This window comes from Eucalyptus grandis, chromosome 10, assembly GCF_016545825.1.
Source record: "Eucalyptus grandis isolate ANBG69807.140 chromosome 10, ASM1654582v1, whole genome shotgun sequence".
Classification (NCBI taxonomy): Eukaryota; Viridiplantae; Streptophyta; class Magnoliopsida; order Myrtales; family Myrtaceae; genus Eucalyptus; species Eucalyptus grandis.
Window position 1 is genome coordinate 2,544,832 of NC_052621.1, and position 26,728 is coordinate 2,571,559.

The following is a 26,728-nucleotide window of genomic DNA, read 5'->3' on the forward strand; positions in this document are numbered from 1 at the left end:
TCTAAATTTTTGCAATTTCTCAAGTCACCCTTCCAACATGGAAAGGGGAGGTGAGGGGTTCAAATCCCTACCTTCTCAGGGGATGGGAATAGAGACGCGTAAGTTTTGAGAATGACCCACGCCCGGCAAAGGGGGCACAAGTCTGCAGCCGAGTGAAGATGTAAACAGGAATAGAGTAGGACTGACAAAAAAAAAAAAACAAGCTATTTTGTCAGCTTAATTATACACCGAAACTTTTTCTTTATATCATTTAAAACCTATTGACTTTTCTGACCAAAAAAAAAGAAAAAGACCTATTAACTTCTGTCGGCCTAATTCTACACGGAACTTTTTCTTTGATCTCATTCAAAACCTATTAACTTTTCTGACCCAAAAAAAGAAAAAGACCTATTAACTCTCTTTTTTGTCCTATCATAACTTTACCAAAAACTTTTTTTGTCTCATAAAAAGCTCTCAATTTTATGTTCAATCTCAATCCTATCCTAATTTTTTTTTGTCTCATAAAAATATCATGGCTTTAAGTCTGGTTCCAATTTTAACCTTTTTTTTTTGTCATATAAAAAATCAATACTTTTATTTGAGATACAAATCAACCTCCATTAACCCTCTTGTCCAAAATCGCCCTAAGTGATCTTATGTGGCATTTCCACATCATTACTTTAGTCTCAAATTTCAAATTCAAGAAGATGTATTTTGGAGATGAAATTCCATCTCAAGCCAAACAACGTCTTCTTGGATCTGAATTTTGGATAAAAATTAGAGTAATTATGGTTGGCTTTCTTCATTTACTTCTACTTTCAAGAGAGTCTTCCTTCCATCTTCCTCGAGGATCTTCAATTTTGCGTTGGTTTTTAATCTCTTGTGCTCGAGAGTGTTGCATCTCTTACGGTTAAAGAGCTTGCGTTTGAGATCGAACTTAATATTGAGGTTTTTCAAGGTATTAGGCCCTATTTTTCTATTAATTATCAGCTATTTCAAATTTTTCTTTGTTAATAATAATTAATTTTTCTAGTTCTTTTCACTGTGTGTTCTATAAAAATAAAAATAAAAGAATAACGTTCTATGATAAATCCAAGGGCACCCCTTTGCATTTTTCGACATGTGTTTATCCGTATATAATATATTTCCAGCTGACCCATATAAATTACGTATTTTCAATTATTTCCTGCTTTTGTATCTTTTTGTGCCTTGAAAATATTTTTGTCGACGAGTCTGAACATCGTTCTAGTTGCCGACGTTGAGATTAACCTTTTGTTTTCTCTTCTTTTTTTCTTTGCTAGCACGAAAATTCAACGTTTGTCTACGAGGTGCGTTGCGCGTCTTTGTCGTTTTGTACCCGGAATATGCCTCTGCTTTATACCTTATTTAAAAATAAAAGGTTATAAAGAATGCTGTAAGTAAAAGTAAAAATAAAAGGAGAAGAATAAAAGAAGTCCTTCCTGCTTTATCATTAAATAAAATAAATATTGGTAAGTAAAAGACTACTCTTTCTACCTTAAAAATAAAATTCACGTGTCTTGATAGAGGAAACCCAATCAAGTACTTATCTGACTTAAATTGGGGAAATTGATTCTCAGGTGAGCCATTATCGACCTAAAATAGGGAACTGATTCTTTAACTTCCGTTTCCAAAATTTGAGATTATTGGGAATCGGCTCACTTTCTTTTGTTTTGTGTGAAAATGACATTTTTATAATAGGACATAAAAGTTGAACCATTTCTTTAGAAAGACATATATTGATCACGTGGTTATATCTCATTGGGTGCAAAAGTATATATATATATTTTTAAGAAGTTTCAAAACCAGTTTTATTTAGAAACCAAAATGACTTAAAACCGGTTTCCATAGTATCATTTGATTTATAGTAGAATTTTGTATTGCTCTTTCAATAAGATATATCTCACCGACCAAATCAAGTAAATTAGATGTCTAGTTCACCTCGTCATTCTGTTTATTTTAATGTTCTATCTTTCTTTTTTCTCACAACAGCGTATCGCGTATAAAAAATTTGATAGGTCAATCAAATACGAAAGTCTCCTCGTGGAGGGCAAAGCAAAATCGAAAATGATTTCATAAGATTAATCATTTATATGCAAGTTCCTTCCTTAATTATCGAGCAAGATCGGCGAGATAGCATTTCACATTAATCAAAATGCCCCGTTCATGATGATATAAAAACAGGGATCTGAGAACATGGAATCCTATGCACATTTGGACCTTATCAACAAGTCTTGGTCTTTCTTTCTTTTTTAAATCCTTTTGATTCCAAAAAGTTTTGGCCATTTGTACTTGTCGGCAACCTTTTCATTCATTTCAAATTAAATATCCATATAATAATAATTTTTTCAGGTGAAAACTATAATCGCGCATTATTCCCCTGTCGTTGTATCTAGACAGTAGCTACATGGTGAAATCGAATCTTGTCTCTGGATCCGCGCACGTTGTAATGCGTAGCCAGCCAAGACAAGATCGAGATGAATTATAGTTTTAAAGTACATTTGGTGGATTTAATATCTAGACCGAGTATGAACGCAAGAATGCTAGCCTTAGATTTCTTCCGGTGTAATTATTTACAATACCCGTTTTCATAGTTGCTTATATCGATAACGTTGAACGAGTTAAAAAAGCAATCGCAACATACCTGTCTTAGTGGCGACCTGAATGTTACTATAGAAATTGTGTGTTCACGACAAAATGATTGGTGCAAGCTGTAAATTTCTGCTCGTTTTGAGCAAGCCTGCCACCGTTATCCTCGTTGTGGTGTTGATGGAAGTACAGCTAAGATCATCGTGCTCCATGTTACAGTCAAACCTATTCGACCAAGGTTGTCTACGGTTGAGAAGCGAGTGGGGGGCATTTCGACTTAATGAGCAAGAGTGGCTTGAAAGTCACTGGGGAAAACCGTTGCCAGCTGCTGTACTAGCGACGAGTTAATTGTTTTAGCCTAGGAAGCATAGTTAGAGGGTGTTTGGTTTAGTATTTAAAAAACATTTTGGGTCCCAAGGTCTCTTTAGCGATTGCGAATGCCATCTGGCAAATTTTTTACTTTGTTTTGGGGAGATGCAATTATATCTCCAAAACTTTCCAAAGGTCTTTAGTTCAAGATGAGTCTGGAAATAATTTGAAATTTTGCATCTTCGGAATGCAAATAGGCTTTTTTTCCCCTTTCAACTTTACCCTCACTCCTATTCATAACTCTGATTTTCAAAATTCCTAAATTTGCCTCGGCCACCAATGAGTGACCGGTGAGCAACCACCGCCTCTCATGCAAGGCCAAGTAGCACGACCTTAGGCGAAGCTAGTTAATCATTGATGTGGCTCATTGGTGATGGGCAACAGCCTTTCTGATTTGAGTTTATTTATAAAAAAAAAAATGAACAAAAATATTTACAAAGTGTAGTTTTTGCCAAATGGCATTTATATTAAAGTTGCTTTTCCAATATGTTTTCAAAATACACTTTATCAAACACTACATTGCATTTTAAAAAAACTCTTTTTCCCAAAGGCTTTTATATTTTCTGAAAATACATTCTGTCAAAACCGAACCGAACCAAACCCACCCTTAGTGGAGGCACGAGCAGAACACGACGTGACATGGGCCATCAGGAATGGCCCACCAAATTAATGGGCCAGGCCGGGCACCACATGGTCAAAGCCGGTGAGATGGCCCATGGGCCGGGTCGGCTCGGCCCGTCACTTACGCCGTCCGCCCTCGTCGAAAAACGAAGGCCCGCCTCGACGCTACGCAGTCGAAGACGAAAGAGGAAAATCAAGCTCCTCGAAGAGAGCTCGAGCATCTCCCATGGCTGCTGACGACTGACCCCCCGTCAAAGCGCAGAGAAGAGACAGCGACCGCCCACCCGCAAGGCCCTCCGCCCTCTCCGGCGAGTCACGGGAGAAAGACGGGAAATTTAAGCGGGGGAGGAGAGCGAATTCGGGGAATGGCCGTCGCGACGAGGTCGAGATGGGTCGCCATGTCGGTGGCGTGGATTCTGGTCTTGTTCGGAACCCTAGCTCTCATCCAGGTGGTTCCAAGCTCGACCCAAAATCCCCCCTTTTCTCCTCCGGATGTTTCCGACTCTTTTGACTCGTCTTTTGTGCATACAGAACCGATTAAGCGATACCGGAGCTTCGTCTGATCCGAAACTTGTTCATCGCAAAGTTGGTGAGGTAATTCTTCGCGCCTGAGTAGATCGTCATTGATCCCATTTTGTTGAAAGATGTCGTGATCTGACCATTATGATAAAAATGTGATCTTTTTTTTTTTTTTTTTTGGTTTTTCGGGTGGCTACTGACTGAGTGCGAGAGAGAATCGATGATGATGCTGTTCGTGTTTGCAGGAAAAGAAGAAGCCGGACGATTTGGAAGAAGTGACTCACAAGGTTTTTTTCGATGTCGAGATCGGAGGAAAACCAGCGGGTATGCATGCACTCTGTACAATTTAAGCTCATAGCTGAACAGATTGGGAATGCTGCTGATTAAATAGCACGTATCATCATCGAGTTAGAAATGATTGAGCTAGAATTTTGTGTGTGAACGTTCTCCTTTCTATGTGCAGAAGTCAGTAAGAAGTAAGAGTTGATTGAATCTGATTGTGATAGACATCCTTGCATAGAAATCTTTTCCTCGGTGTGGTTATTGTCGTCGACTTAGTCAAATCTTTGGCGAGTCAGTTTCTTTTCCTTTTGGGATTGCTGGATTTGGCAACCTGCACTCTCTGGTTGTTATGATTTATCATTATATCTCTTGCTCTTAATTAATGATTGACGGCCGTCTTTTGTGTGCATAGGAATCTTCTGCTGGGTGTAGTTATTGTCCTAGAGTAAGTCAAATCGTTGGCGAGTCAGCTTGTTTTCCATTGGGGAAGTTGGATTTGACAATGAGTGCTTTGTGGTTGTTATGTTTGTTTATTTTATCTCTTGTATTTTATTAAGAATTTGCACCTGCCTGTTGTGCTATGCTCTTTCTAATGATTAAGAGCCTGATTTTTTGTCTTATGGATATGAATCAATGTTTTGCTGCGAAACTTAAATTTTGAATTCCTGCGGTAGAAGGATCTTAATTCATTATGGTTTGTATGCTTCCAGGTCGAATTGTCATGGGCCTCTTTGGCAAAACCGTCCCCAAAACAGTTGGTAAGCACCTATTTGCACTATGCTTCACAATGTCATGAATTATATGTCGAAATCTTATTTCTCACCTTTCTCACTTGCTCTACATCTTTGTTGTGCAGAAAACTTCCGAGCTCTTTGCACGGGTAGCCAAGTGACATCTGCTTCCTTTTTGAATTTCCTTTAAGCCCATGAACACTCATGACCAAGTTGAAGGAAGAAGAATCGGCTTTTTGCTGAATGATTTCTCTTCAAACTAATAATAAGAAAGAATCATACATGTGTAGAGGAGAGAGAGGTATCCCTAAATTGTTATTCCTGCCTCAGCATGTCAGTGTCTTTCCTAGATTATTATCAGTCTTATTGCAGGGGAGAAAGGGATTGGAAAGAGTGGGAAGCCCCTGAATTACAAAGGGAGCCAATTCCACAGGATCATTCCTAAATTTATGATCCAGGGCGGTGACTTCACTCTTGGAGATGGGAGAGGGGGAGAGTCAATCTATGGGAACAAATTTTCTGATGAAAACTTCAAACTGAAGCATACAGATGCAGGTATCTGTATAATTGGACTTCCTAGTGCTTTCAAAAGAATTGTGAAGAAGTTTGTAGTAACCCTGAAGTTAATTTCTTGAGCTGTGACACATGAAGAAGGACATATAGAGGTGTAATTCTCTACCTTGCAACAGGGCGCCTTTCGATGGCAAATGCTGGGCCAGACACAAATGGGTCACAATTTTTCATTACCACTGTGACAACTAGCTGGTAATCGACCATCTTCCCTATCTTATTTCTTTGATAAGCAAATTTTGTCACCTACATGCAACTCATTGATGTTACTGCTGGAGATTTGACCATGATTTGAATGTGTTTGAGGCTATTGTCAGCTTAATCTCAGACCTTATAGGGGAAAGTTGTGCTACTGCCTACTTACATCTTGGCAACTTTATCATGGATTATCGTCATAGTTTAGTTAACATAGGCTCTTTTGGTAATATTTTGAGTTGTTTGGTTGATCATAAACTAACCCAAGGATTTAAACTCCTTGCTATCTCTTGTAGGTTGGATGGCCGCCATGTTGTGTTTGGAAAGGTGCTGTCTGGGATGGATGTTGTCCACAAGATTGAGGCTGAAGGGGGACAGAGCGGCCAACCTAAAAGTATCGTTGTCATTTCAGACAGCGGAGAATTAGATCTATGAACACTTCCCTGCACACTCCCCTCCAGGTTGCACTTGACAAGTTTGACCTCGTAGCTTACTCGACACGAATGTAGGGCTCAGGCATCGTGCACTGCTTTGATGCAAATGTTTTTTTTTTTCTTTAATGGTGAAGAAGAAAATGTGAGGCAAGCTTGTTGATTTGATATTGAAACATACTTGAAAGAGCTTGGATCGATCATAGAAGCCAGCCATGAATAGAGATAACTTTTCTGAGTGTGAATTGGATATTACGTTGCAAATAGCCGAATGAAATGTAGAAAACAGGATGTTTGTTCTGAAAAGTGGAGAGCAAATGATGTTTTTTTTTTTTTTTTTTTCTGCTTTTTCTTAATTCAAAATTTTCAATCCATTATCCAAATGAGAAGAGAGTCGCTTCTGAAGAAACTCATTTTATTTGTATCTTCCAGCTGATTGAATGAGTAAAAACTAATGCCAACAGCACGATATTTGCAATTGAGTGAAAACTATCTTCAAAACGGAAACAATATCTCTAAAAATGGTAGACAAGACAAAAGACTTCTGATAAACAAAAGAGTTCCATATACATTGAGAGTGGTTTTGTATGGTTCTCTGATCACTACTTAATTTGTAAATTAAGAAAATTCTCTTTTTTCGCAAATTGGATGTAGCGGCTCCTGCTGTGGATTCGGGTTTCTTTAAGGTTTGTGTTTACCTCGTTCCCAATGCGTCACAATTGCATTAAAAAATTACCGTCACAGATACACCGGCCTATTGAAGGACCTGAAAGATCTGAAGAAGCAGCTGCGAAGAAAGGAAATTCTGAAGAAGCAGTTGTTGGTGGAGCAGAACTGCATTGTGCCACTGATCCAACTCTCACCAACTGAGAGTCAAGGATCTAATCATCAGATTCAAAAGAAAAGTAACCAAAAACTCATCGGGACATAAAAGAACTGCACTCGGAAGCCACTTAAGAAGTAAAAATTGAAGTAATGACGCCCTTTCTGTCCATTGACATTAACTTATACGAGCGACAATATTGCTCTCGACAAGAGCAAAGGAAGATCGTGCAAATACGCACCCTTATGCCAATAAGAATTTGAGATCCCGTCCATTGACCTGATCGACTAGGCGACAGCTATCACAAGTAAGACAACCACAAACAATCAGGGCTTATGCGCAATGACAATGGGGGTGGTCATTGGGAGATAAGGCCTAAGTTCAGGTTAGATGTGAGAAATTACAGGGTCACATCCCATACTGTGAGATTTACCGAAGCGACATAGCAAGTGTATGAATACAAGGAAGACAGCTAGAACAGATCGAGCTCTTTACATCAGATCAAAGTTGGGCGATAGCCATTACAGCGCTCCTAAAGCACAATCCATCTGTTCTTGCCCAGTAAATCTGATGAAATCAACACCCACGAACAAAGACGGAAGCCGGAGAGTTTCTGTTCATGGCAACCCCTAGTCGCCCTAATTTGCAAACCCAAGGCAACTGGACCTTCAACAGCAAAGAATTGACTAAGAAATATCTCATGTGCATTCAATACAAAGTGTAGATGAATAACAGGGAAAATGACCCTAACTACCAATCTTGATGTCAACAATCTCAATCTGCAAAAATGGATTAACATTGACCTACCACCTCCCAAGAATTAACTACTTTTTGATTGGACCTTCACTACAAAGGCTCAGTCAAACCAAACCCAAAGATCCGTCCACTTGCTCATGGCCAATATAAAATAAACCAAAACTTGTTCTTTATATTTAGAGCACATTTGAGCATATATTCTGTCCGTGTCATGGCCTAAGCACAGCCAAATTTTGTTTACTTCTGCATCATTGAGAGAGAGAGAGAGAGAGAGAGAGTTCTCCTGCTGCACATATGCTTATGTTCATTGCATTGCCCAGGAGCAGGAATGTCAAAGACTTGGTTATCTAAATGAAGGGACTTCTCAGTGCTGACCTACATCCTTCTCAAGTGGTGAGATCTGAACAGGCACTGTGAAAGGTATAATGGTCTTGCCAACCATAGATGAAGGAGAATAATTATCAAGCGGAAGAAAGACTTCCCTCATGGATGGCCCATGCATTCATAATTACCCAAACTTATACCGCATGCCACTACAAACCTATGGATGATGAGATACTGAGGTTAGTTCAGGAGTCAGATATGGAAATAAAAACAAAGCTTGGTACACAACCCCGCTTCATGATATTTCCACATAAGACCTGCTAATCCTATCATTTGGAATGACATCCTCCACAATGCCTTCAGTGTTCTGAGCATAAAGTTGCACGATGCTAGTCATACTTTCATCATAAGTGATGGCCTGTCTATCATACCAAAATGAGACTGATGCTTCAGTACATGGATGTTATCACAAGACCACTTGAGTAATGTGAGAAGCACATGAAGAACCAGATAGCTCACACCAGGCAGTCCACACCAAGTCCATCCTAATTTGCTATGGATTCTGCAATTTTCACTTTCCACTCCTCCTTTCCTAGAAACTGCCCCAGCAGTAAAGGACAATTGTAGTCATGATTTTTGTTTGCAGCCACTATAGCTAATCAATTTCATGCTTTCATTCCGTTTGATTGTAGACTGGAATTTTAATGCAGTCTGATAGCAGATCTAGGACTGAGGCAAGTGAAGATTCCATCAGAGAGTATTAACATAAGATACCGATGATGAGGATTGAGGACTAGAGATTCTTAGTTTCTATTATGTGGTTTTGACTTCATCCTTGATCTAAAGGACTTAGGCGAGAAAGCATTGTTTTAATTAACCAAGGTACCTTGTAACTTGCATTTTTGACTCATAGCAGAAACCCCTACATAGTGATAAAGCTACCCCCAGACGACTAAACATTATATAACACCTATTAAAGAGATCGGGCGTTTCATATAGGGAAAGCTAATCACATGAAGGAGGGCCTCTCAAGAATCAGAATATCCACAGATAAAATCCAACCACAAATTACTCCAAGTCAGTTATCATGATGAGCACAGAATCTACTAAGAGCTCTCCCCAAACAGCTTCCACTATCCAAGAAAAACCTAATCATATAGATAAAAGAAATGGATCACAAGACTCATCACTGTAGGATGTACAAGGGTTAAGCATACACCTATTGCGTACTGTACTTAAGCTCTTTATCTCATACTGAGAAATCAGAAAAATCTGCCAGCACACTTGAGCTGGAGACCTAAAGATCCAGAGGCCTGAAACTAAAGCCTCCAAATCCTGCAACTCAATCTACAGCAAAGGAGCTGACTTCAAAAGAATTTAACCCTCCAACATCAAATCCTTCGATTGCCCAGCAAACCATCTGCAAGAAACTAGATAAAAACTACACCCTTACTACATACGCTCTGATCCCTGCATCTTGTTAAAATTCTGGGTTCGTAGTGCAGCAATTTTCGTCATCATCATTTTCGAGTTCACAGTTACTAGAAACAGCAGTTACAAAGCAGAACCACAACACAGCCCAGAACGAGCATAGCAGAGTTCTTCTACATCACTGACGACAAGACGAGAGGGACGAGACGGAACGATTGACTCAGACTCGGACTCGAACACGAAGCAAGTTACGATTTTTATTCCCAGGACACTTAAAAGACTCATTAGCGACTCATTAGCTAAGCACCGACCTTCACTCCTGCAGAAAAAATTCCCAATCCTACAGAAGGGGTTCTCGATAAGGGGTCACGATTAGGGGCTGCTTCCTTTGGACGCGGAACCGGTGCCGCTCGTCTCTCGCTGGTGGAACGCGGAGGAGAAATCCGTGGAGAGATCGGGGTAGAGCGACACCACCTTCGATATGTTCTGGTTGATCTCGTGGATCAGGGCCTCGTTCTTGACCATGTTTTTGGCGCTCTTCGACTGGTGGTTGTCGTTCACCTGCCGGATCAGCGAGCGGTTCCGGTCGAGCAGGGTCTGCACCTGCCGGAAGTTCTTGTTGAACATCTCCCACACCTCGGGGTCGCACTCGACGTCCACGGGGGAGCCCTTCAGCGAGTCGCCGGCACGCGCGGTGGTGGCGGTGGTGACGGTGGAGGGGTTGGCCTTGGCGGAGGACGGGCAGTGGCGGCGGTTGTTGGCGGCGGCGGCGGCGGCGGCGGCGGCGGCGGCGTCCTCCATTGCTCGATCCGGCGGGGCGGCGGGGAGGAATCGAGGCGGGGCTGGTCGTCACTCCGGCTGCGGACATTTCTTCTTCGTGAGCTCTTGCTGCGCCGTTAATATTTTCGGAGAGAATCTATACTTTTCTTTGAGGCGGCGAGGCTGCATGTACGCGCCGGAAGGGGCGTGCACTGCACCTTTCTAGGTCCATCACGACCAATTTTTTTTTAGGATCTAATTTTTCCAAAAATTAATGGTTTATGAATTTTGATTTAATATACAATTTGATACATAAAATTTTACCTTTTTCAATATGGTCATTAAGTTTCGGACCAATGTATAATATGATCCCTGAACATATTTAATATAGTCGAAAACATTAAAAGTAGTCACTTCATTAATTCAAAATTGGAGATTACATCAAATATTTTCATACAATCGAGAGATTATATTGAATATATACCAAATTTTCAAGGACTCTATTGACCAAATTAACAGTTTAGAGATCGAATTCTATATTGAGTTAAAATTCAATCACTGTTTCGGTCATTTTACTTTAATTTATTTTTTATTTCCTCACTTACCCTATCTCTCTTCTGGACAAAATTGGATAAGGGCGAATTTGTTCCGTTGAATTTTTTTTTTTCATAAGAAACATTTTAAAGGAAATTAGTTAGTTTTTCATTTGCTCAATTAATTTAAGAAAAAGTAATTTCCTTTTTTGTTAGAGGGAGATATTGTCCCTCGGATCTAAACTCATTTGTTTTTCGGGTTGTGAAATAAAATTTTTGCGAATCCATCTATTTTCCGTCTTTCAACCACCAAAAAAAAATAATAATAAATTTTCAAAAACAGTTTTCCTTCAAATAAACGGACTATCAATTTTGTTTTTAATTTGGAATAAGAGAGAAAGACTTTACAATGGATTTATTCTCATTGCCTTTGGGGGTGAGCTTCTTATATTTTAGTGGTAGGTTTGTTTTTCTGAATGCATTATATTTAAAATTTACGTAGGAAAATAATATTTTCTTCTCATCATTTGTCATTTTTTCCTCTTTTTTTTTTCCTTTTTTTCTTTTTGGCTTACAATTATGGTTTCAGAGACTTTTTCGAATGGTTTACTGCATTTCTGTTCTCTTTTGTTTGCTAAATCACAATCTTACTATATAATTAAATTAAATTTAAGAGAGAGGAGAGAGAGAGAGAGAGAGAATTAGGTGGAAGGAGTCATGAGTGAAGAGAAGGACGCGCCGTGGATGCGAGTGGGAATGGGTCGTGAGACCCGAAACGAGAATATCTTACGGAGGCCTCCTATTGGACAAGCCTGCCACGCTGGCAAAAAGTGCAACCCACTCCTCTCTCTCTCTCTCTCTCTGAAAATATCTTTCGAGCCCCATAGAAAAAAACTCCGAGCTTCCCAACAGCCACCCAAGCAAAAACGGCACGTCGTTTAACTCCGCCTCCCGGCCAATAAAATTTGTACTCCTCGGAGGTGATTTTCTGACCCAAAAAATAGGGGGCCAAAAAGAAGAAATAGGGTCCTAATTATTTAAGAGCTTGGGTGACTATTTTTTGATCTCCAAAAATAGAAAAAGAAAGAAGAAGAGGAAATTAGGTTGTCGAACATTTTCGACCTAATATAGGTATGCATTACATTGATTAAAGTGTGTAAGGTAGACGTGGTACAAGCCAATAAGGCAACGCTAAGGGGTTGGCTTCACCTATTTATTGACTAAAGGGTTGGTTTCACCTACTTATTGACCTAGATGATCTTGACTTGTTTAAGTCTTTTGCATAATTAATTTTCATTCAAATTATTGACCGTGGAACGGTGGAAGAAGCCAAAGCAATCAAACACGATATTTCCATGAATAAATGAGGGCAGTATTTAAAAGTCTACCTAAACATAGAAAAAGTATAATTAGCAATGAATGATGTCATTTTGCAGTCACCCTCTTGCGGAAAGGCTTGTTGATTTATCTTTCATAAACAATTGGACCACGTGTGATTTCATCTTTTCTTTCACTTGAACCTATCTAAATCGTTTGATATTCATGACGAGGATCTGACGGACCATACCACAGGTCCATAGCAAGAACATGCTAGGACAGATCCTCGTCATGATGACGCCTAGAAAAATTGGCGTAGAAATTGGAGATTATATAATCTCTCTCTACGGAAACTTTCATTAAATTGGCGTAGAAAATGGAGAGTATATATAATTATGTAAATGCCTAGAAAAATAAATGTGACGCAACAGTCTCGTCACTTTCCGAATCCCATTTCCAAAGCATCGACATGGAGTATCACCTCCGGCGTGTCCCCATGTCGAAGATTCGCAACATAAACAGTGCACGACAAAGACAGAAAGGTGCTCGTTGTGCATTCTCTTGTGCGGCTGAGATCGAGCAATTATTAAAGTAGCAGGCATCTCATTTAACTGGGTTGAATATGAGTCCCTCGAAAAGAATCGAACTTTGTTCTTACAGTAATTCTCCCACTTCACTTTTATGGGGAGATCTCAAAAAAATAAAGAGGTGCCGGTGTGCGACAAGGTATCGACAACATTTATTTGCTCGTTTCCTATATAAAAATTCAATCTGTCGATCCGGGACCGATAATCCTCCATGTGAATGGAGAGATTCTAAACCCAGAGAGAAAGAATATGAATTAGGCGAAGGTCATAAAACTAATGCTCAGGGAAGGGTAGAAGGAACTATCATTGCGCGAGTAATTATGTTTTCACCATGGCAAAGCTTTTCTAAGATGTAAAAGCCACAGGGCCAACTGCATTGCGAGAAGACGAGCTTCCACCGAAATTTCCTCCAACCAGACGCTCAACCGGCGTACGAGAGATCTTGTTTCGTACTTCTTTGCCTCAAGAACTGCTTTTGAAGATATCTTCCCAATGATAAGAAATGTCTCCAGTGAAGATCCCTGCAACTGTTAAAAGGCACGACTTAGCAGGAGGACGTGCGCAATTAGGTGTAACTTTTATAATTTACACATTAAATAATTCTCCAATATAATATATAAACTGCAAAATACAAAGACAAGATGGTCCACAAACAGGTAACACAAGTGTCCTTGTACTCCTGCAGCTGGTAAAATTTTTCAGATATCTTGCTAATAACCTACCTTAGGTTCTAATGAGCTCTAAAACTGGAGGTACCAATATCCTAGCCAAAGCTACCAGCTGTTTATCAGAGCAGTTGTATGGTCCTTATTATTCTTATCAGCAGAAAGGACCTTTTAATAGCCGATTCAGCATAGCAGAGAGTAGACCGAATTTATGCCAAAATCAGAGAGAATATCAAATACTCTAATTCGGGATTTTAATGACCTTACTTACAATCAAGGTCAAGTAGTCCCATCTTATGACAAAAGACATTATATGAAGCTAGTAATTTAGGATATAATCAGAGAGAACATCAAATACTCTAATTTGGGATCTTAATATCCACTCTCGTCAACCAAAACACATTATATGAAGCTAGTAATTTAGGATATAATTTAGACAGACGAGGGAACAGAGTGGGCTTCAATAATTTAGCTTCATCTGGCTCAGTACAAATTCCTGTCTGACAAGTTCTACCACTGTCAACAGAAGACTATACAAATGGTAAGAAGGCAGAAATTGCCCAAACGGTAAAACAACACAACCGGATTCTATAAATGCAAATAAAGAGGTAGCCATGCAATACCAGCGCAATGTTTACAGATCGTAGACAGTCATTTGTCTTCAGCATCAGCAGAATTACTCGAAGCAGTCTTCTCAGAAGTTCTGAGATCTCTGAGAAATACTGAGATGCGTACATCTGCTAGAGAAAGTTAAAGAGCGTCATGTTACTACCTGATAAAATAATCATGCTGAGAATAAGTAACAAAGGAAAAGTAGACATGATATGAAGAATAAATAGATCTCTACAAGCACAATCAGTGGCATTTGAGGAAACGATCACCTGTAGATCTGAACGTTCACTATCGCTGCCTTGTATAACCAAATGGTCAATAGCTGGATCAACAACTCTATTCCGTGGCCTCATGGTCAAAATTCCTGCAAATAGCGCACAAAGGTCCTCCCCTGCTCCCAGCTTCACACTATTTTCCTAAATTGCTTTAGCATCAGCAAAACCAGTGCCTATGTTACACAAAATGTGAAATCATCATGAAAAAAATGTTATCTTGTCTATATCGCATTAGGCAAGTAATGAGGTAATATACCTTCCAAAGAGCAGCATAGTTAGTCCTAGTAGACACGTCAAGCTCCTTATAGAGGCCATGATCTAGAAGTACCAACTGTGGTTTTTTGTTAGCTAAAGGATTGTAGAAAGAACAGATAAGAATGTCAATAGCTCGACAAAGAACAAGAGACTTCATATGAGACCTAATGCTTTCATATGTGAACCTGTGTAAAACTTGTGATTTGATTTGTGAACTTCCGCAAGAGATGGATTGTCATCAATTTATCCTACAGCTATTTAAGTGAATGTATAGAGTCTCCCTTTTGTTCTGTTCCAATCTCCTCATGAAAGTAAACAAGGGGAACGACTTTGAACAGAGAAAGAATCTCAGATACAAGATGAAAGCATAAACGAAAAGGTAACTTTGAGATTCTTATGGAAATTGAACTCGTTCTTGTATTTAGCTGCTCGTGACAAAAATAATGGCAACGTTAAGAGAACCATCTCATCAAGGAACATGGCCAGGTGGATGTTAGAGATACATTGCCAGATTTTCCTCTGGTTGTTTATGATAACAAGAACGATATTGCATTTGTGCAAGGAAACGGTCTTTCCCATTAAACTCAGAAAGGTCCTCCAATTCTTTTCTTCTTGAACTACAAAAGGTATATCATACTACCAAACTTTCGCAAGGAAAAGCTCATGCTTCTTATGGAATAACTCAAAGTCTGATGTGATCCGGGATGAGAAATTTAGCACAATCTTATGTGAGTATGCCAACGACATTATTACTAGACTCAAAAGCACATTGCCACTGTTAATTATTTATTAAATACAACGCTCAGAACTCAACAGGGTTGGGCGGCTTCTTCAGGGGGTAACGGGGTCTGGAACTGCAGGTGTACCAGGCTCCTCTGCTGCAGTTGTCGACCTGGGGCTGAGAGGAGGCTTCACTTCGCTGGTATTGAGAGCAGGGTTAGGCGGCACGCACTTAGGAGGATGACAACCGCATCGTGGAGGGTGGCGGCAGAAATCTCCTGTGTCGGAAGGAGAAAATTTAGTCAAATGAAACGAGAGAGAGAGAGAGCGCAAAAGGGAGTGACTCATACCTGCTGTAACGCGGATGGAGCACAAGAGGCTCGCCATGATGAAGATGCTCACAAAGTAATACCTCCCCATGATTATCAAATGTAAGGAATTCACAATGTGCTTGTTGTGGTAATTGAGAGCGACGATTTCGCTGCTTAAATAGAGGATTTCTCAACGCTCTATGTACTTCTATTCTTTGGGTAATGTACTAATTAAATGAGACAAACTCACGTTCATATTTAATGAAGTATTTTTTGCACATTAAAGAATTATCGATGAAGAATTAGAGATAACACGGATTTAGGAGTGACATAAGTAGCCAAGCATCACTTAATGGAGTACGTCAATCCCAGCTGCACTTTATTAAAGAGGTTTAGGGAGAATATTCTCTAAATGAGGATCACAAACCTACATATTTACATAGATTTTACGTGTGATGAGCAAAAAAAGAAAGATATTGCATGTATGTAGTCATATAATGATGCGGCAATAAAGACTCCTTGTAATCTCTTCCTCAGGAGGATAACACATATATGGCTAGAGATAACACTACCTGTAATCAAAACTGGGAAGATACGATGTAGAGTGTTCACAATTAAATCAACAAATTTTCTGATGAAAACTTCAAACTGAAGCATACAGATGCAGGTATCTGTATAATTGGACTTCCTAGTGCTTTCAAAAGAATTGCGAAGAAGTTTGTAGTAACCCTGAAGTTAATTTCTTGAGCTGTGACACATGAAGGAGCACACATAGAGGTTTAATTCTCTACCTTGTAACAGGGCGCCTTTCGATGGCAAATGCTGGGCCAGACACAAATGGGTCACAATTTTTCTTTACCACTGTGACAACTAGCTGGTAATTGACCATCTTCCCTATCTCATTTCTTTGATAAGCAAATTTTGTCACCTACATTCAGCTCATTGATGTTACTGCTGGAGATTTTACCATGATTTGAATGAGTTCGAGGCTATTGTTAACTTAATCTCAAACCTTATAGGGGAAAGTTGTGCTACTGCCTACTTACATCTTGGCAACTTTATCATGGATTATCGTCATAGTTTAGTTAACATAGGCTCTTTTGGTAATATTTTGATTTGTTAGGTTGATCATAAACTAACCCAAGGATTTAAACTCCTGGCCATCTCTTGTAGGTTGGATGGCCGCCATGTTGTGTTTGGAAAGGTGCTGTCTGGGATGGATGTTGTCCACAAGATTGAGGCTGAAGGGAGACAGAGCGGCCAACCTAAAAGTATCGTTGTCATTTCGGACAGCGGAGAATTAGATCTATGAGCACTCCCCTGCACACTCCCCTCCAGGTTGCACTTGACAAGTTTGACCTCATAGCTTACTCAACACGAATGTAGGGCTCAGGCATCGTGCACTGCTTTGATGCAAATGTTTTTTTTTTTCTTTAATGGTGAAGAAGAAAATGCGAGGCAAGCTTGTTGATTTGATATTGGGACATACTTGAAAGAGCTTGGACCGATCATAGAAGCCAGCCATGAATAGAGATAACTTTTCTGAGTGTGAATTGGATATTACGTTGCAAATAGCCGAATGAAATGTAGAAAACAGGATGTTTGTTCTGAAAAAAATGAGAGCAAATGATGTTTTTTCTGCTTTTTCGTAATTCAAAATCTTCAATCCATTATCCAAATGAGAAGATAGTCGTTTCTGAAGAAACTCATTTTATTTGTATCTTCCGGCCGATTGAATGAGTAAAAACTAATGCCAACAGCACGATATTTGCAATTGAGTGAAAACTATCTTCAAACCGAAAACAATATCTCTAAAATGATAGACAAAACAAAAGACTTCTGGTAAACCAAAAGAGTTCCATATACATCGAGAGTGGTTCTGTATGGTTCTGTAATCACTACTTAATTTGTAAATTAAGAAAATTCTCTCTTTTTTCGCAAATTGGATGTAGCGGCTCCTGCTGTGGATTCGGGTTTCTTTAAGGTTTGTGTTTACCTCGTTCCCAATGCGTCACAATTGCATTAAAAAATTACCGTCACAGATACACCGGCCTATTGAAGGACCTGAAAGATCTGGAAGAAGCAGCTGCGAAGAAAGGAAATTCTGAAGAAGCAGTTGTTGGTGGAGCAGAACTGCATTGTGCCACTGATCCAACTCTCACCAACTGAGAGTCAAGGATCTAATCATCAGATTCAAAAGAAAAGTAACCAAAACTCATCGGGACATAAAAGAACTGCACTCGGAAGCCACTTAAGAAGTAAAAATTGAAGTAATGACACCTTTTCTGTCCATTGACATTAACTTATACGAGCGACAATATTGCTCTCGACAAGAGCAAAGGAAGATCGTGCAAATACGCACCCTTATGCCAATAAGAATTGAGATCCGTCCATTGACCTGATCAACTAGGCGACAGCTATCACAAGCAAGACAACCACAAACAATCAGGGCTTATGCGCAATGACAATGGGGTGGTCATTGGGAGATAAGGCCTAAGTTCAGGTTAGATGTGAGAAATTACAGGGTCACATCCCATACTGTGAGATTTACCGAAGCGACATAGCAAGTGTATGAATACAAGGAAGACAGCCAGAACAGATCGAGCTCTTTACATCAGATCAAAGTTGGGCGATAGTCATTACAGCGCTCCTAAAAGCGCAATCCATCTGTTCTTGCCCAGTAAATCTGATGAAATCAACACCCACGAACAAAGACGGAAGCCAGAGAATTTCTGTTCATGGCAACTGCTAGTCGCCCTAATTTGCAAACCCGAGGCAACTGGACCTTCAACAGCAAAGAATTGACTAAGAAATATCTCATGTGCATTAAATACAGAGTGTAGATGAATAACAGGGAAAATGACCCTAACTACCAATCTTGATGTCAACAATCTCAATCTGCAAAAATGGATTAACATTGACCTACCACCTCCCAAGAATTAACTACTTTTTGATTGGAACTTCACTACAAAGGTTCAGTCAAACCAAACCCAAAGATCTGTCAAATTGCTCATGGCCAATATAAAATAAACCAAAACTTGTTCTTTATATCGAGAGCACATTTGAGCAAATATTCTGCCTGTGTCATGGCCTAGGCACAGCCAAATTTTGTTTACTTCTTCTGCATCATTGAGAGAGAGAGAGAGAGAGAGAGAGAGAGAGAGTTCTCCTGCTGCACATATGCTTATGTTCATTGCATTGCCCAGGAGCAGGAATGTCAAAGACTTGGTTATCTAAACGAAGGGACTTCTCAGTGCTGACCTACATCCTTCTCAAGTGGTGAGATCTGAACAGGCACTGTGAAGGTATAATGGTCTTGCCAACCATAGATGAAGGAGAATAATTACCAAGCGGAAGAAAGACTTCCCACATGGATGACCCATGCATTCATAATTACCCAAACTTATACCGCATGCCACTACAAACCTGTGGATGATGAGATATTGAGGTTAGTTCAAGAGTCAGATATGGAAATAAAAACAAAGCTTGGTACACAACCCCGCTTCATGATATTTCCACATAAGACCTGCTAATCCTATCATTTGGAATGACATTCTCCACAATGCCTTCAGTGTTCTGAGCATAAACTTGCACGATGCTAGTCATACTATCATCATAAGTGATGGCCTGTCTATCATACCAAATGAGACTGATGCTTCAGTACATGGATGTTATCACGAGACCACTTGAGTAATGTGAGAAGCACATGAAGAACCAGATAGCTCACACCAGGCAGTCCACACCAAGTCCATCCTAATTTGCTATGGATTCTGCAATTTTCACTTTCCACTCCTCCTTTCCTAGAAACTGCCCCAGCAGTAAAGGACAATTGTAGTCATGATTTTTGTTTGCAGCCACTATAGCTAATCAATTTCATGCTTTCATTCCGTTTGATTGTAGACTGGAATTTTAATGCAGTCTGATAGCAGATCTAGGACTGAGGCAAGTGAAGATTCCATCAGAGAGTATTAACATAAGATACCGATGATGAGGATTGAGGACTAGAGATTCTTAGTTTCTATTATGTGGTTTTGACTTCATCCTTGATCTAAAGGACTTAGGCGAGAAAGCATTGTTTTAATTAACCAAGGTACCTTGTAACTTGCATTTTTGACTCATGGCAGAAACCCTACATAGTGATAAAGCTACCCCAGACGACTAAACATTATATGACACCTATTAAAGAGATCGGGCGTTTCATAGGGAAAGCTAATCACATGAAGGAGGGCCTCTCAAGAATCAGAATATCCACAGATAAAATCCAACCACAAATTACTCCAAGTCAGTTATCATGATGAGCACAGAATCTACTAAGAGCTCTCCCCAAACAGCTTCTACTATCCAAGAAAAGCCTAATCATATAGATAAAAGAAATGGATCACAAGACTCATCACTTAGGATGTACAAGGGTTAAGCATACACCTATTGCGTACTGTACTTAAGCTCTTTATCTCATACTGAGAAATCAGAAAAATCTGCCAGTATACTTGAGCTGGAGACCTAAAGATCCAGAGGCCTGAAACTAAAGCCTCCAAATCCTGCAACTCAATCTACAGCAAAGGAGCTGACTTCAAAAGAATTTAACCCTCCAACATCAAATCCTTCGATTGCCCAGCAAACCATCTGCAAGAAACTAGATAAAAACTACACCCTTACTACATACGCTCTGATCCCTGCATCTTGTTAAAATTCTGGGTTCGTAGTGCAGCAATTTTCGTCATCATCATTTTCGAGTTCACAGTTACTAGAAACAGCAGTTACAAAGCAGAACCACAACACAGCCCAGAACGAGCATAGCAGAGTTCTTCTACATCACTGACGACAAGACGAGAGGGACGAGACGGAACGATTGACTCAGACTCGGACTCGAACACGAAGCAAGTTACGATTTTTATTCCCAGGACGCTTAAAAGACTCATTAGCGACTCATTAGCTAGCACCGACCTTCACTCCTGCAGAAAAAATTCCCAATCCTACAGAAGGGGTTCTCGATAAGGGGTCACGATTAGGGGCTGCTTCCTTTGGACGCGGAACCGGTGCCGCTCGTCTCTCGCTGGTGGAACGCGGAGGAGAAATCCGTGGAGAGATCGGGTAGAGCGACACCACCTTCGATATGTTCTGATTGATCTCGTGGATCAGGGCCTCGTTCTTGACCATGTTGTTGGCGCTCTTCGACTGGTGGTTGTCGTTCACCTGCCGGATCAGCGAGCGGTTCCGGTCGAGCACGGTCTGCACCTGCCGGAAGTTCTTGTTGAACATCTCCCACACCTCGGGGTCGTACGAGGGCCCCTCGTCACTCGACGTCCACGGGGAGCCCTTCAGCGAGTCGCCGGCGCGCGCGGTGGTGGCGGTGGTGACGGTGGAGGGGTTGGCCTTGGCGGAGGACGGGCAGTGGCGGCGGTTGTTGGCGGCGGTTGCGGGCGGCGGCGGCGGCGGCGTCCATTGCTCGATCCGGCGGGGCGGCGGGGAGGAATCCGAGGCGGGGCTGGTCGTCACCCGGCTGCGGCGGACATTTCTTCTTCGTGAGCTCTTCCTGCGCCGTTAATATTTTCGGAGAGAATCTATACTTTCTTTGAGGCGGCGAGGCTGCATGTACGCGCCGGAAAGGGCGTGCACTGCACCTTTTAGGTCCATCACGACCAATTTTTAGGATCTAATTTTTCCAAAAATAATGGTTTATGGAATTTTGATTTAATATACAACTTGATACATAAAATTTTACCTTTTTCAATATGGTCAGTTTCGACTAATGTATAATATGATCCATGAACATATTTAATATAATCAAAACATTAAAAAAGTAGTCACTTCATTAATTCAAAATTGGGATTACATCAAATATTTTCATACAATCGAGAGATTATATTGAATGTATACCAAATTTTCAAGGACTCTATTGAATAAATTAACAGTTTAGGAGATCGAATTACATATTGAGTTAAAATTCAATCATTATTTCTGTCATTTTACTTTAATTTATTTTTTTTTAAATTTCACTTACCCTATTTATCTTCTTGACAAAATTGGATAAGGGCGAATTTGTTTCCTTGAATTTTTTTTCATAAGAAACATTTTAAAGGAAATTAGTTAGTTTTTCATTTGCTCAATTAATTTAAGAAAAAGTAATTTCTTTTTTTGTTAGAGGGAGATATTGTCCTTGGATCTAAACTCATTTGTTTTTCGGGTTGTGAAATAAAATTTTTGCGAATCCATCTATTTTCCATAGTTTCAACCACCAAAAAAAAAAATAATAATAAATTTTCAAAAACAGTTTTCCTTCAAATAAACGGACTATCAATTTTGTTTTTAATTTGGAATAAGAGAGAAAGACTTTACAATGGATTTATTCTCATTGCCTTGGGGGTGAGCTTCGTATATTTTAGTGGTAGGTTTGTTTTTCTGAATGCATTATATTTAAAATTTACGTAGGAAAATAATATTTTCTTCTCATCATTCGTCATTTTTTCCTCTTTTTTTTTTTTTTTTTTCTTTTGGCTTTAATTATAAGTTTCAGAGACTTTTCGAATGGTTTACTGCATTTCTGTTCTCTTTTGTTTGCTAAATCACAATCTTACTATATAATTAAATTTTTAAGAGAGAGTGAGAGAGAGAGAGAGAGAGAATTAGGTGGAAGGAGTCATGAGTGAAGAGAAGGATGCGCCGTGGATGCGAGGGAATGGGTCGTGAGACCCGGAAACGAGAATATCTTACGGAGGCCTCCTATTGGACAAGCTCACGCTGGCAAAAAGTAACCCACTCTCTCTCTCTCTGAAAATATCTTTCGAGCCCCATAGAAAAAACTCCGAGCTTCCCAACAGCCACCCAAGCAAAACGGCACGTCGTTTAACTCCGCCTCCCGGCCAATAAAATTTGTACTCGGAGGTGATTTTTCTGACCCAAAAATAGGGGGCCAAAAAGAAGAAATAGGGTCCAATTATTTAAGAGTTTTGGGTGACTATTTTTGATCTCCAAAATAGAAAAAAAGAAAGAAGAAGAGGAAATTAGGTTGTCGAACATTTTCGACCTAATATAGGTATGCATTACATTGATTAAAGTGTGTAAGGTAGACGTGGGTACCAAGCCAATAAGGCAACGCTTAAGGGGTTGGCTTCACCTATTTATTGATTAAAGGGTTGGTTTCACCTACTTATTGACCTAGATAATCTTGACTTGTTTAAGTCTTTTGCATAATTAATTTTCATTCAAATTATTGACCGTGGAACGGAAGAAGCCAAAGCAATCAACACTATATTTCCATGAATAAATGAGGGCAGTATTTAAAAGTCTACCTAAACATAGAAAAAGTATAATTAGCAATGAATGATGTCATTTTGCAGTCACCTCTTGCGAAAGGCTTGTTGATTTATCTTTTCATAAACAATTGGACCAATGTGTGATTTCATCTTTCTTTCACTTGAACCTATCTAAATCGCTTTTGATATTCATGACGAGATCCGACGGCCCATACCACAGGTCCATAGCAAGAACATGCTAGGACAGATCCTCGTCATGATGACGCCTAGAAAAATTGGCGTAGAAATTGAGATTATATAATCTCTCTCTACGGAAACTTTCATTAAATTGGCGAGAAAATGGAGAGTATATAATTATGTAAATGCCTAGAAAAATAAATGTGACGCAACAGTCTCGTCACTTTCCGAATCCCATTTCCAGCATCGACATGGCATCACCTCCGGCGTGTCCCCATGTCGAAGATTCGCAACATAAACAGTGCACGACAAAGACAGAAAGGTGCTCGTTGTGCATTCTCTTGTGCGGCTGAGATCGAGCAATTATTAAAGTAGCAGGCATCTCATTTAACTGGGTTGAATATGAGTCCTCGAAAAGAATCGAACTTTGTTCTTACAGTAATTCTCCCACTTCACTTTATGGGGAGATCTCAAAAAAAAATAAAGAGGTGCCGGTAAAGGTGTATCGACAACATTTATTTGCTCGTTTCCTATATAAAATTCAATCTGTCGATCCGGGACTGATAATCCTCCATGTGAATGGAGAGATTCTAAACCCAGAGAGAAAGAATATGAATTAGGCGAAGGTCATAAACTAATGCTCAGGGAAGGGTAGAAGGAACTATCATTGCGCTGAGTAATTATGTTTTCACCATGGCAAAAGCTTTTCTAAGATGTAAAAGCCACAGGGCCAACTGCATTGCGAGAAGACGAGCTTCCACCGAAATTTCCTCCAACCAGACGTGCTCAACCGGCGTACGAGAGATCTTGTTTCGTACTTCTTGCCTCAAGAACTGCTTTTGAAGATATCTTCCCAAATGATAAGAAATGTTCCAGTGAAGATCCTCACTGTTAAAAGGCACGACTAGCAGGAGGACGTGCAATTAGGTGTAACTTTATAATTTACACATTAAATAATTCTCCAATATAATATATAAACTGCAAAATACAAAGACAAGATGGTCCACAAACAGGTAACACAAGTGTCCTTGTACTCCTGCAGCTGGTAAAATTTTTCAGATATCTTGCTAATAACCCACTTAGGGTTCTAAATGAGCTTCCAAAACTGGAGGTACCAATATCCTAGCCAAAGCTACCAGCTGTTTATCAGAGTGTTGTATGGTCCTTATTATTCTTATCAGCAGAAAGGACCTTAATAGCCGATTCAGCATAGCAGAGAGTAGACCGAATTTATGCCAAAATCAGAGAGAATATCAAATACCTAATTCGGGATTTTAATGACCTTACTTACAATCAAGGTCAAGTAGTCCCATCTTATGACAAAAGACATTATATGAAGCTAGTAATTTAGGATATAATCAGAGAGAACATCAAATACTCTAATTTGGGATCTTAATATCCACTCGTCAACCAAAACACATTATAAGAAGCTAGTAATTTATATAATTTAGACAGACGAGGGGAACAGAGTGGCTTCAATAATTTAGCTTCATCTGGCTCAGTACAAATTCCTGTCTGACAAGTTCTACCACCGTCAACAGAAGACTATACAATGGTAAGAAGGCAGAAATGCCCAAACGGTAAAACAATAAACCGGATTCTATAAATGCAAATAAAGAGGTAGCCATGCAATACCAGCGCACTGTTTACAGACGGACAGTCATTTGTCTTCAGCATCAGCAGAATTATTTCAAGCAGTCTTCTCAGAAGTTCTGAGATCTCTGAGAAATACTGAGATGCACATCTGCTAGAAAAGTTAAAGCAGCTATTACTATCTGATAAAATAATCATGCTGAGAATAAGTAACAAAAGGAAAGTAGACATGATATGAAGAATAAATAGATCTCTACAAGCACAATCAGTGGTATTTGAGGAAACGATCACCTGTAGATCTGAACGTTCACTATCGTGTGGCTTGTATAACCAAATGGTCAAATAGCTGGATCAACAACTCTATTCCGTGGCCTCATGGTCAAAATTCCTGCAAATAGCGCACAAAGGTCCTCCCCCTCCCAGCTTCACACTATTTTCTCAAATTGTTTTTAGCATCAAAAACCAGCCTATGTTATCAAAAATGTGAAATCATCATGAAAAAATGTTATCTTGTCTATATCGCATTGGCAAGTAATGAGGTAATATACCTTCCAAAGAGCAGCATAGTTAAAGTCCTAGTAGACACGCTCGTCCTTATAGAGGCCAAGGATCTAGAAGTACCAACTGTGGTTTTTTGTTAGCTAAAGGATTGTAGAAAGAACAGATAAGAATGTCAATAGCTCGACAAAAGAATGCAGATCATATGAGACCTAATGCTTTCATATGTGAACCTGTGTAAAACTTGTGATTTGATTTGTGAACTTCCAAGAGATGGATTGTCATCAATTTATCCTACAGCTATTTAAGTGAGTCATAGAGTCTCCTTTGTTCTTCTCCAATCTCCTCATGAAAGTAAACAAGGGGAACGACTTTGAACAGAGAAAGAATCTCAGATACAAGATAGTACATAAACGAAAATTTTGAGATTCTTATGGAAATTAACTCGTTCTGTATTTAGCTGCTCGTGACAAAATAATGGCAACGTTAAGAACCATCTCATCAAGGAACATGGCCAGGTGGATGTTAGAGATACATTGCCAGATTTTCCTGTTGTTTATGATAACAAGGAAACGATATTGCATTTGTGCAAAGGAAACGGTCTTTCCATTAAACTCAGAAAGGTCCTCCAATTCTTTTCTTGAACTACAAAAGGTATATCATACTACCAAACTTTCGCAAGGAAAAAGCTCATGCTTCTTATGAATAACTCAAAGTCTGATGTGATCCGGGATGAGAAATTTAGCACAATCTTATGTGAGTATGCCAACGACATTATTGGCTAGACTCAAAAGCACATTGCCACTGTTAATTATTTATTAAATACAACGCTCAGAACTCAACAGGGTTGGGCGGCTTCTTCAGGGGTAACGGGGTCTGGAACTGCAGGTGTACTTGGTGTCTTCTGCAGTTGTCGACCTGGGGTGAGAGGGAGGCTTCACTTCACGGTATTGAGCAGGGTTAGGCGGCACGCACTGAGAGGAGGATGACAACTGCATTGTGTGAGGGTCAGAAATCTCCTGTGTCGGAAGGAGAAAATTTAGTCAAATGAAACGAGAGAGAGAGAGAGCAAAGGGAGTGACTCATACCTGCTGTAACGGATGGAGCACAAGAGGCTCGCCATGATGAAGATGTCACAAAGTAATACCTCCCCATGATTATCAAATGTAAGGAATTACAATGTGTTTGTTGTGGGTAATTGAGAGCGACGATTTTGCTGTTTTAAATAGAGGATTTCAACGCCTATGTACTTCTATTCTTCGGGTAATGTACTAATTAAATGAGACAAACTCATCGCCTCATATTTAATGAAGTATTTTTGCACATTAAAGAATTATCGATGAGGTTAGAGATAACACGGATTTAGAGTGACATAAGTAGCCAAGCATCAATGAATGGAGTACGTCAATCCCAGCTGCACTTATTAAAAGAGGTTTAGAGAATATTCTCTAAATGAGGATCACAAAACCTACATATTTACATAGATTTTACGTGTGATGAGCAAAAAAGAAAGATATTGCATGTATGTAGTCATA

General features: G+C 39.7%; 5 protein-coding genes across 6 annotated transcripts in view; 2 read left to right on the forward strand and 3 right to left on the reverse strand.

Moving 5' to 3' along the window:
• Positions 1-3,742: 3,742 nt before the first annotated feature.
• LOC104421081 (peptidyl-prolyl cis-trans isomerase CYP20-1) lies at positions 3,743-6,610 on the forward strand. 2 transcript variants are annotated; one of them, XM_010032919.3, is made up of 8 exons: positions 3,743-4,028; positions 4,108-4,170; positions 4,341-4,419; positions 5,088-5,135; positions 5,234-5,257; positions 5,481-5,663; positions 5,798-5,873; positions 6,170-6,610. In XM_010032919.3, exons 1-8 carry the CDS (start codon positions 3,942-3,944, stop codon positions 6,306-6,308), a joined length of 699 nt encoding a protein of 232 aa, XP_010031221.1. In that variant the 5' UTR covers positions 3,743-3,941; the 3' UTR covers positions 6,309-6,610. The 2 variants fall into 2 exon arrangements, with proteins under 2 accessions (XP_010031221.1, XP_010031222.1); XM_010032920.3 differs by having other exon boundaries at positions 3,743-4,025.
• Positions 6,611-7,460: 850 nt separating this feature from the next.
• Positions 7,461-10,570, reverse strand: LOC120288944 (protein EARLY FLOWERING 4-like). The gene is made up of 2 exons (XM_039303256.1): positions 9,950-10,570; positions 7,461-7,793 (listed from the first exon to the last, which is right to left on the reverse strand). Exon 1 carries the CDS (start codon positions 10,437-10,439, stop codon positions 10,011-10,013), a length of 429 nt encoding a protein of 142 aa, XP_039159190.1. The 5' UTR covers positions 10,440-10,570; the 3' UTR covers positions 7,461-7,793; positions 9,950-10,010.
• A 2,590-nt stretch (positions 10,571-13,160) lies between these two features.
• On the reverse strand, positions 13,161-15,781 carry LOC108955717 (putative ABC1 protein At2g40090). Its single transcript, XM_039303653.1, has 6 exons — positions 15,712-15,781; positions 15,508-15,639; positions 14,643-14,734; positions 14,381-14,527; positions 14,123-14,236; positions 13,161-13,355 (listed from the first exon to the last, which is right to left on the reverse strand). The coding sequence occupies exons 1-6, from the start codon at positions 15,779-15,781 to the stop codon at positions 13,161-13,163; spliced, it is 750 nt and encodes a 249-aa protein (XP_039159587.1).
• Positions 15,782-16,299: 518 nt separating this feature from the next.
• On the forward strand, positions 16,300-17,289 carry LOC120288945 (peptidyl-prolyl cis-trans isomerase CYP19-4-like; the record flags this gene model as incomplete). Its single annotated transcript, XM_039303257.1, has 3 exons — positions 16,300-16,339; positions 16,474-16,549; positions 16,846-17,289. Coding segments are annotated over 3 exons (255 nt in total), but the record flags the coding sequence as incomplete, so codon positions are not given.
• A 3,312-nt stretch (positions 17,290-20,601) lies between these two features.
• LOC104421080 (phosphoinositide phospholipase C 6) overlaps positions 20,602-26,728 on the reverse strand; it is a 10,091-nt gene continuing 3,964 nt past the window's right edge. Inside the window, 2 exon segments of the mRNA XM_039303654.1 lie at positions 20,602-21,205; positions 25,244-25,319. Of these exon segments, the coding sequence (XP_039159588.1) occupies positions 20,602-21,205; positions 25,244-25,319 (680 nt within the window).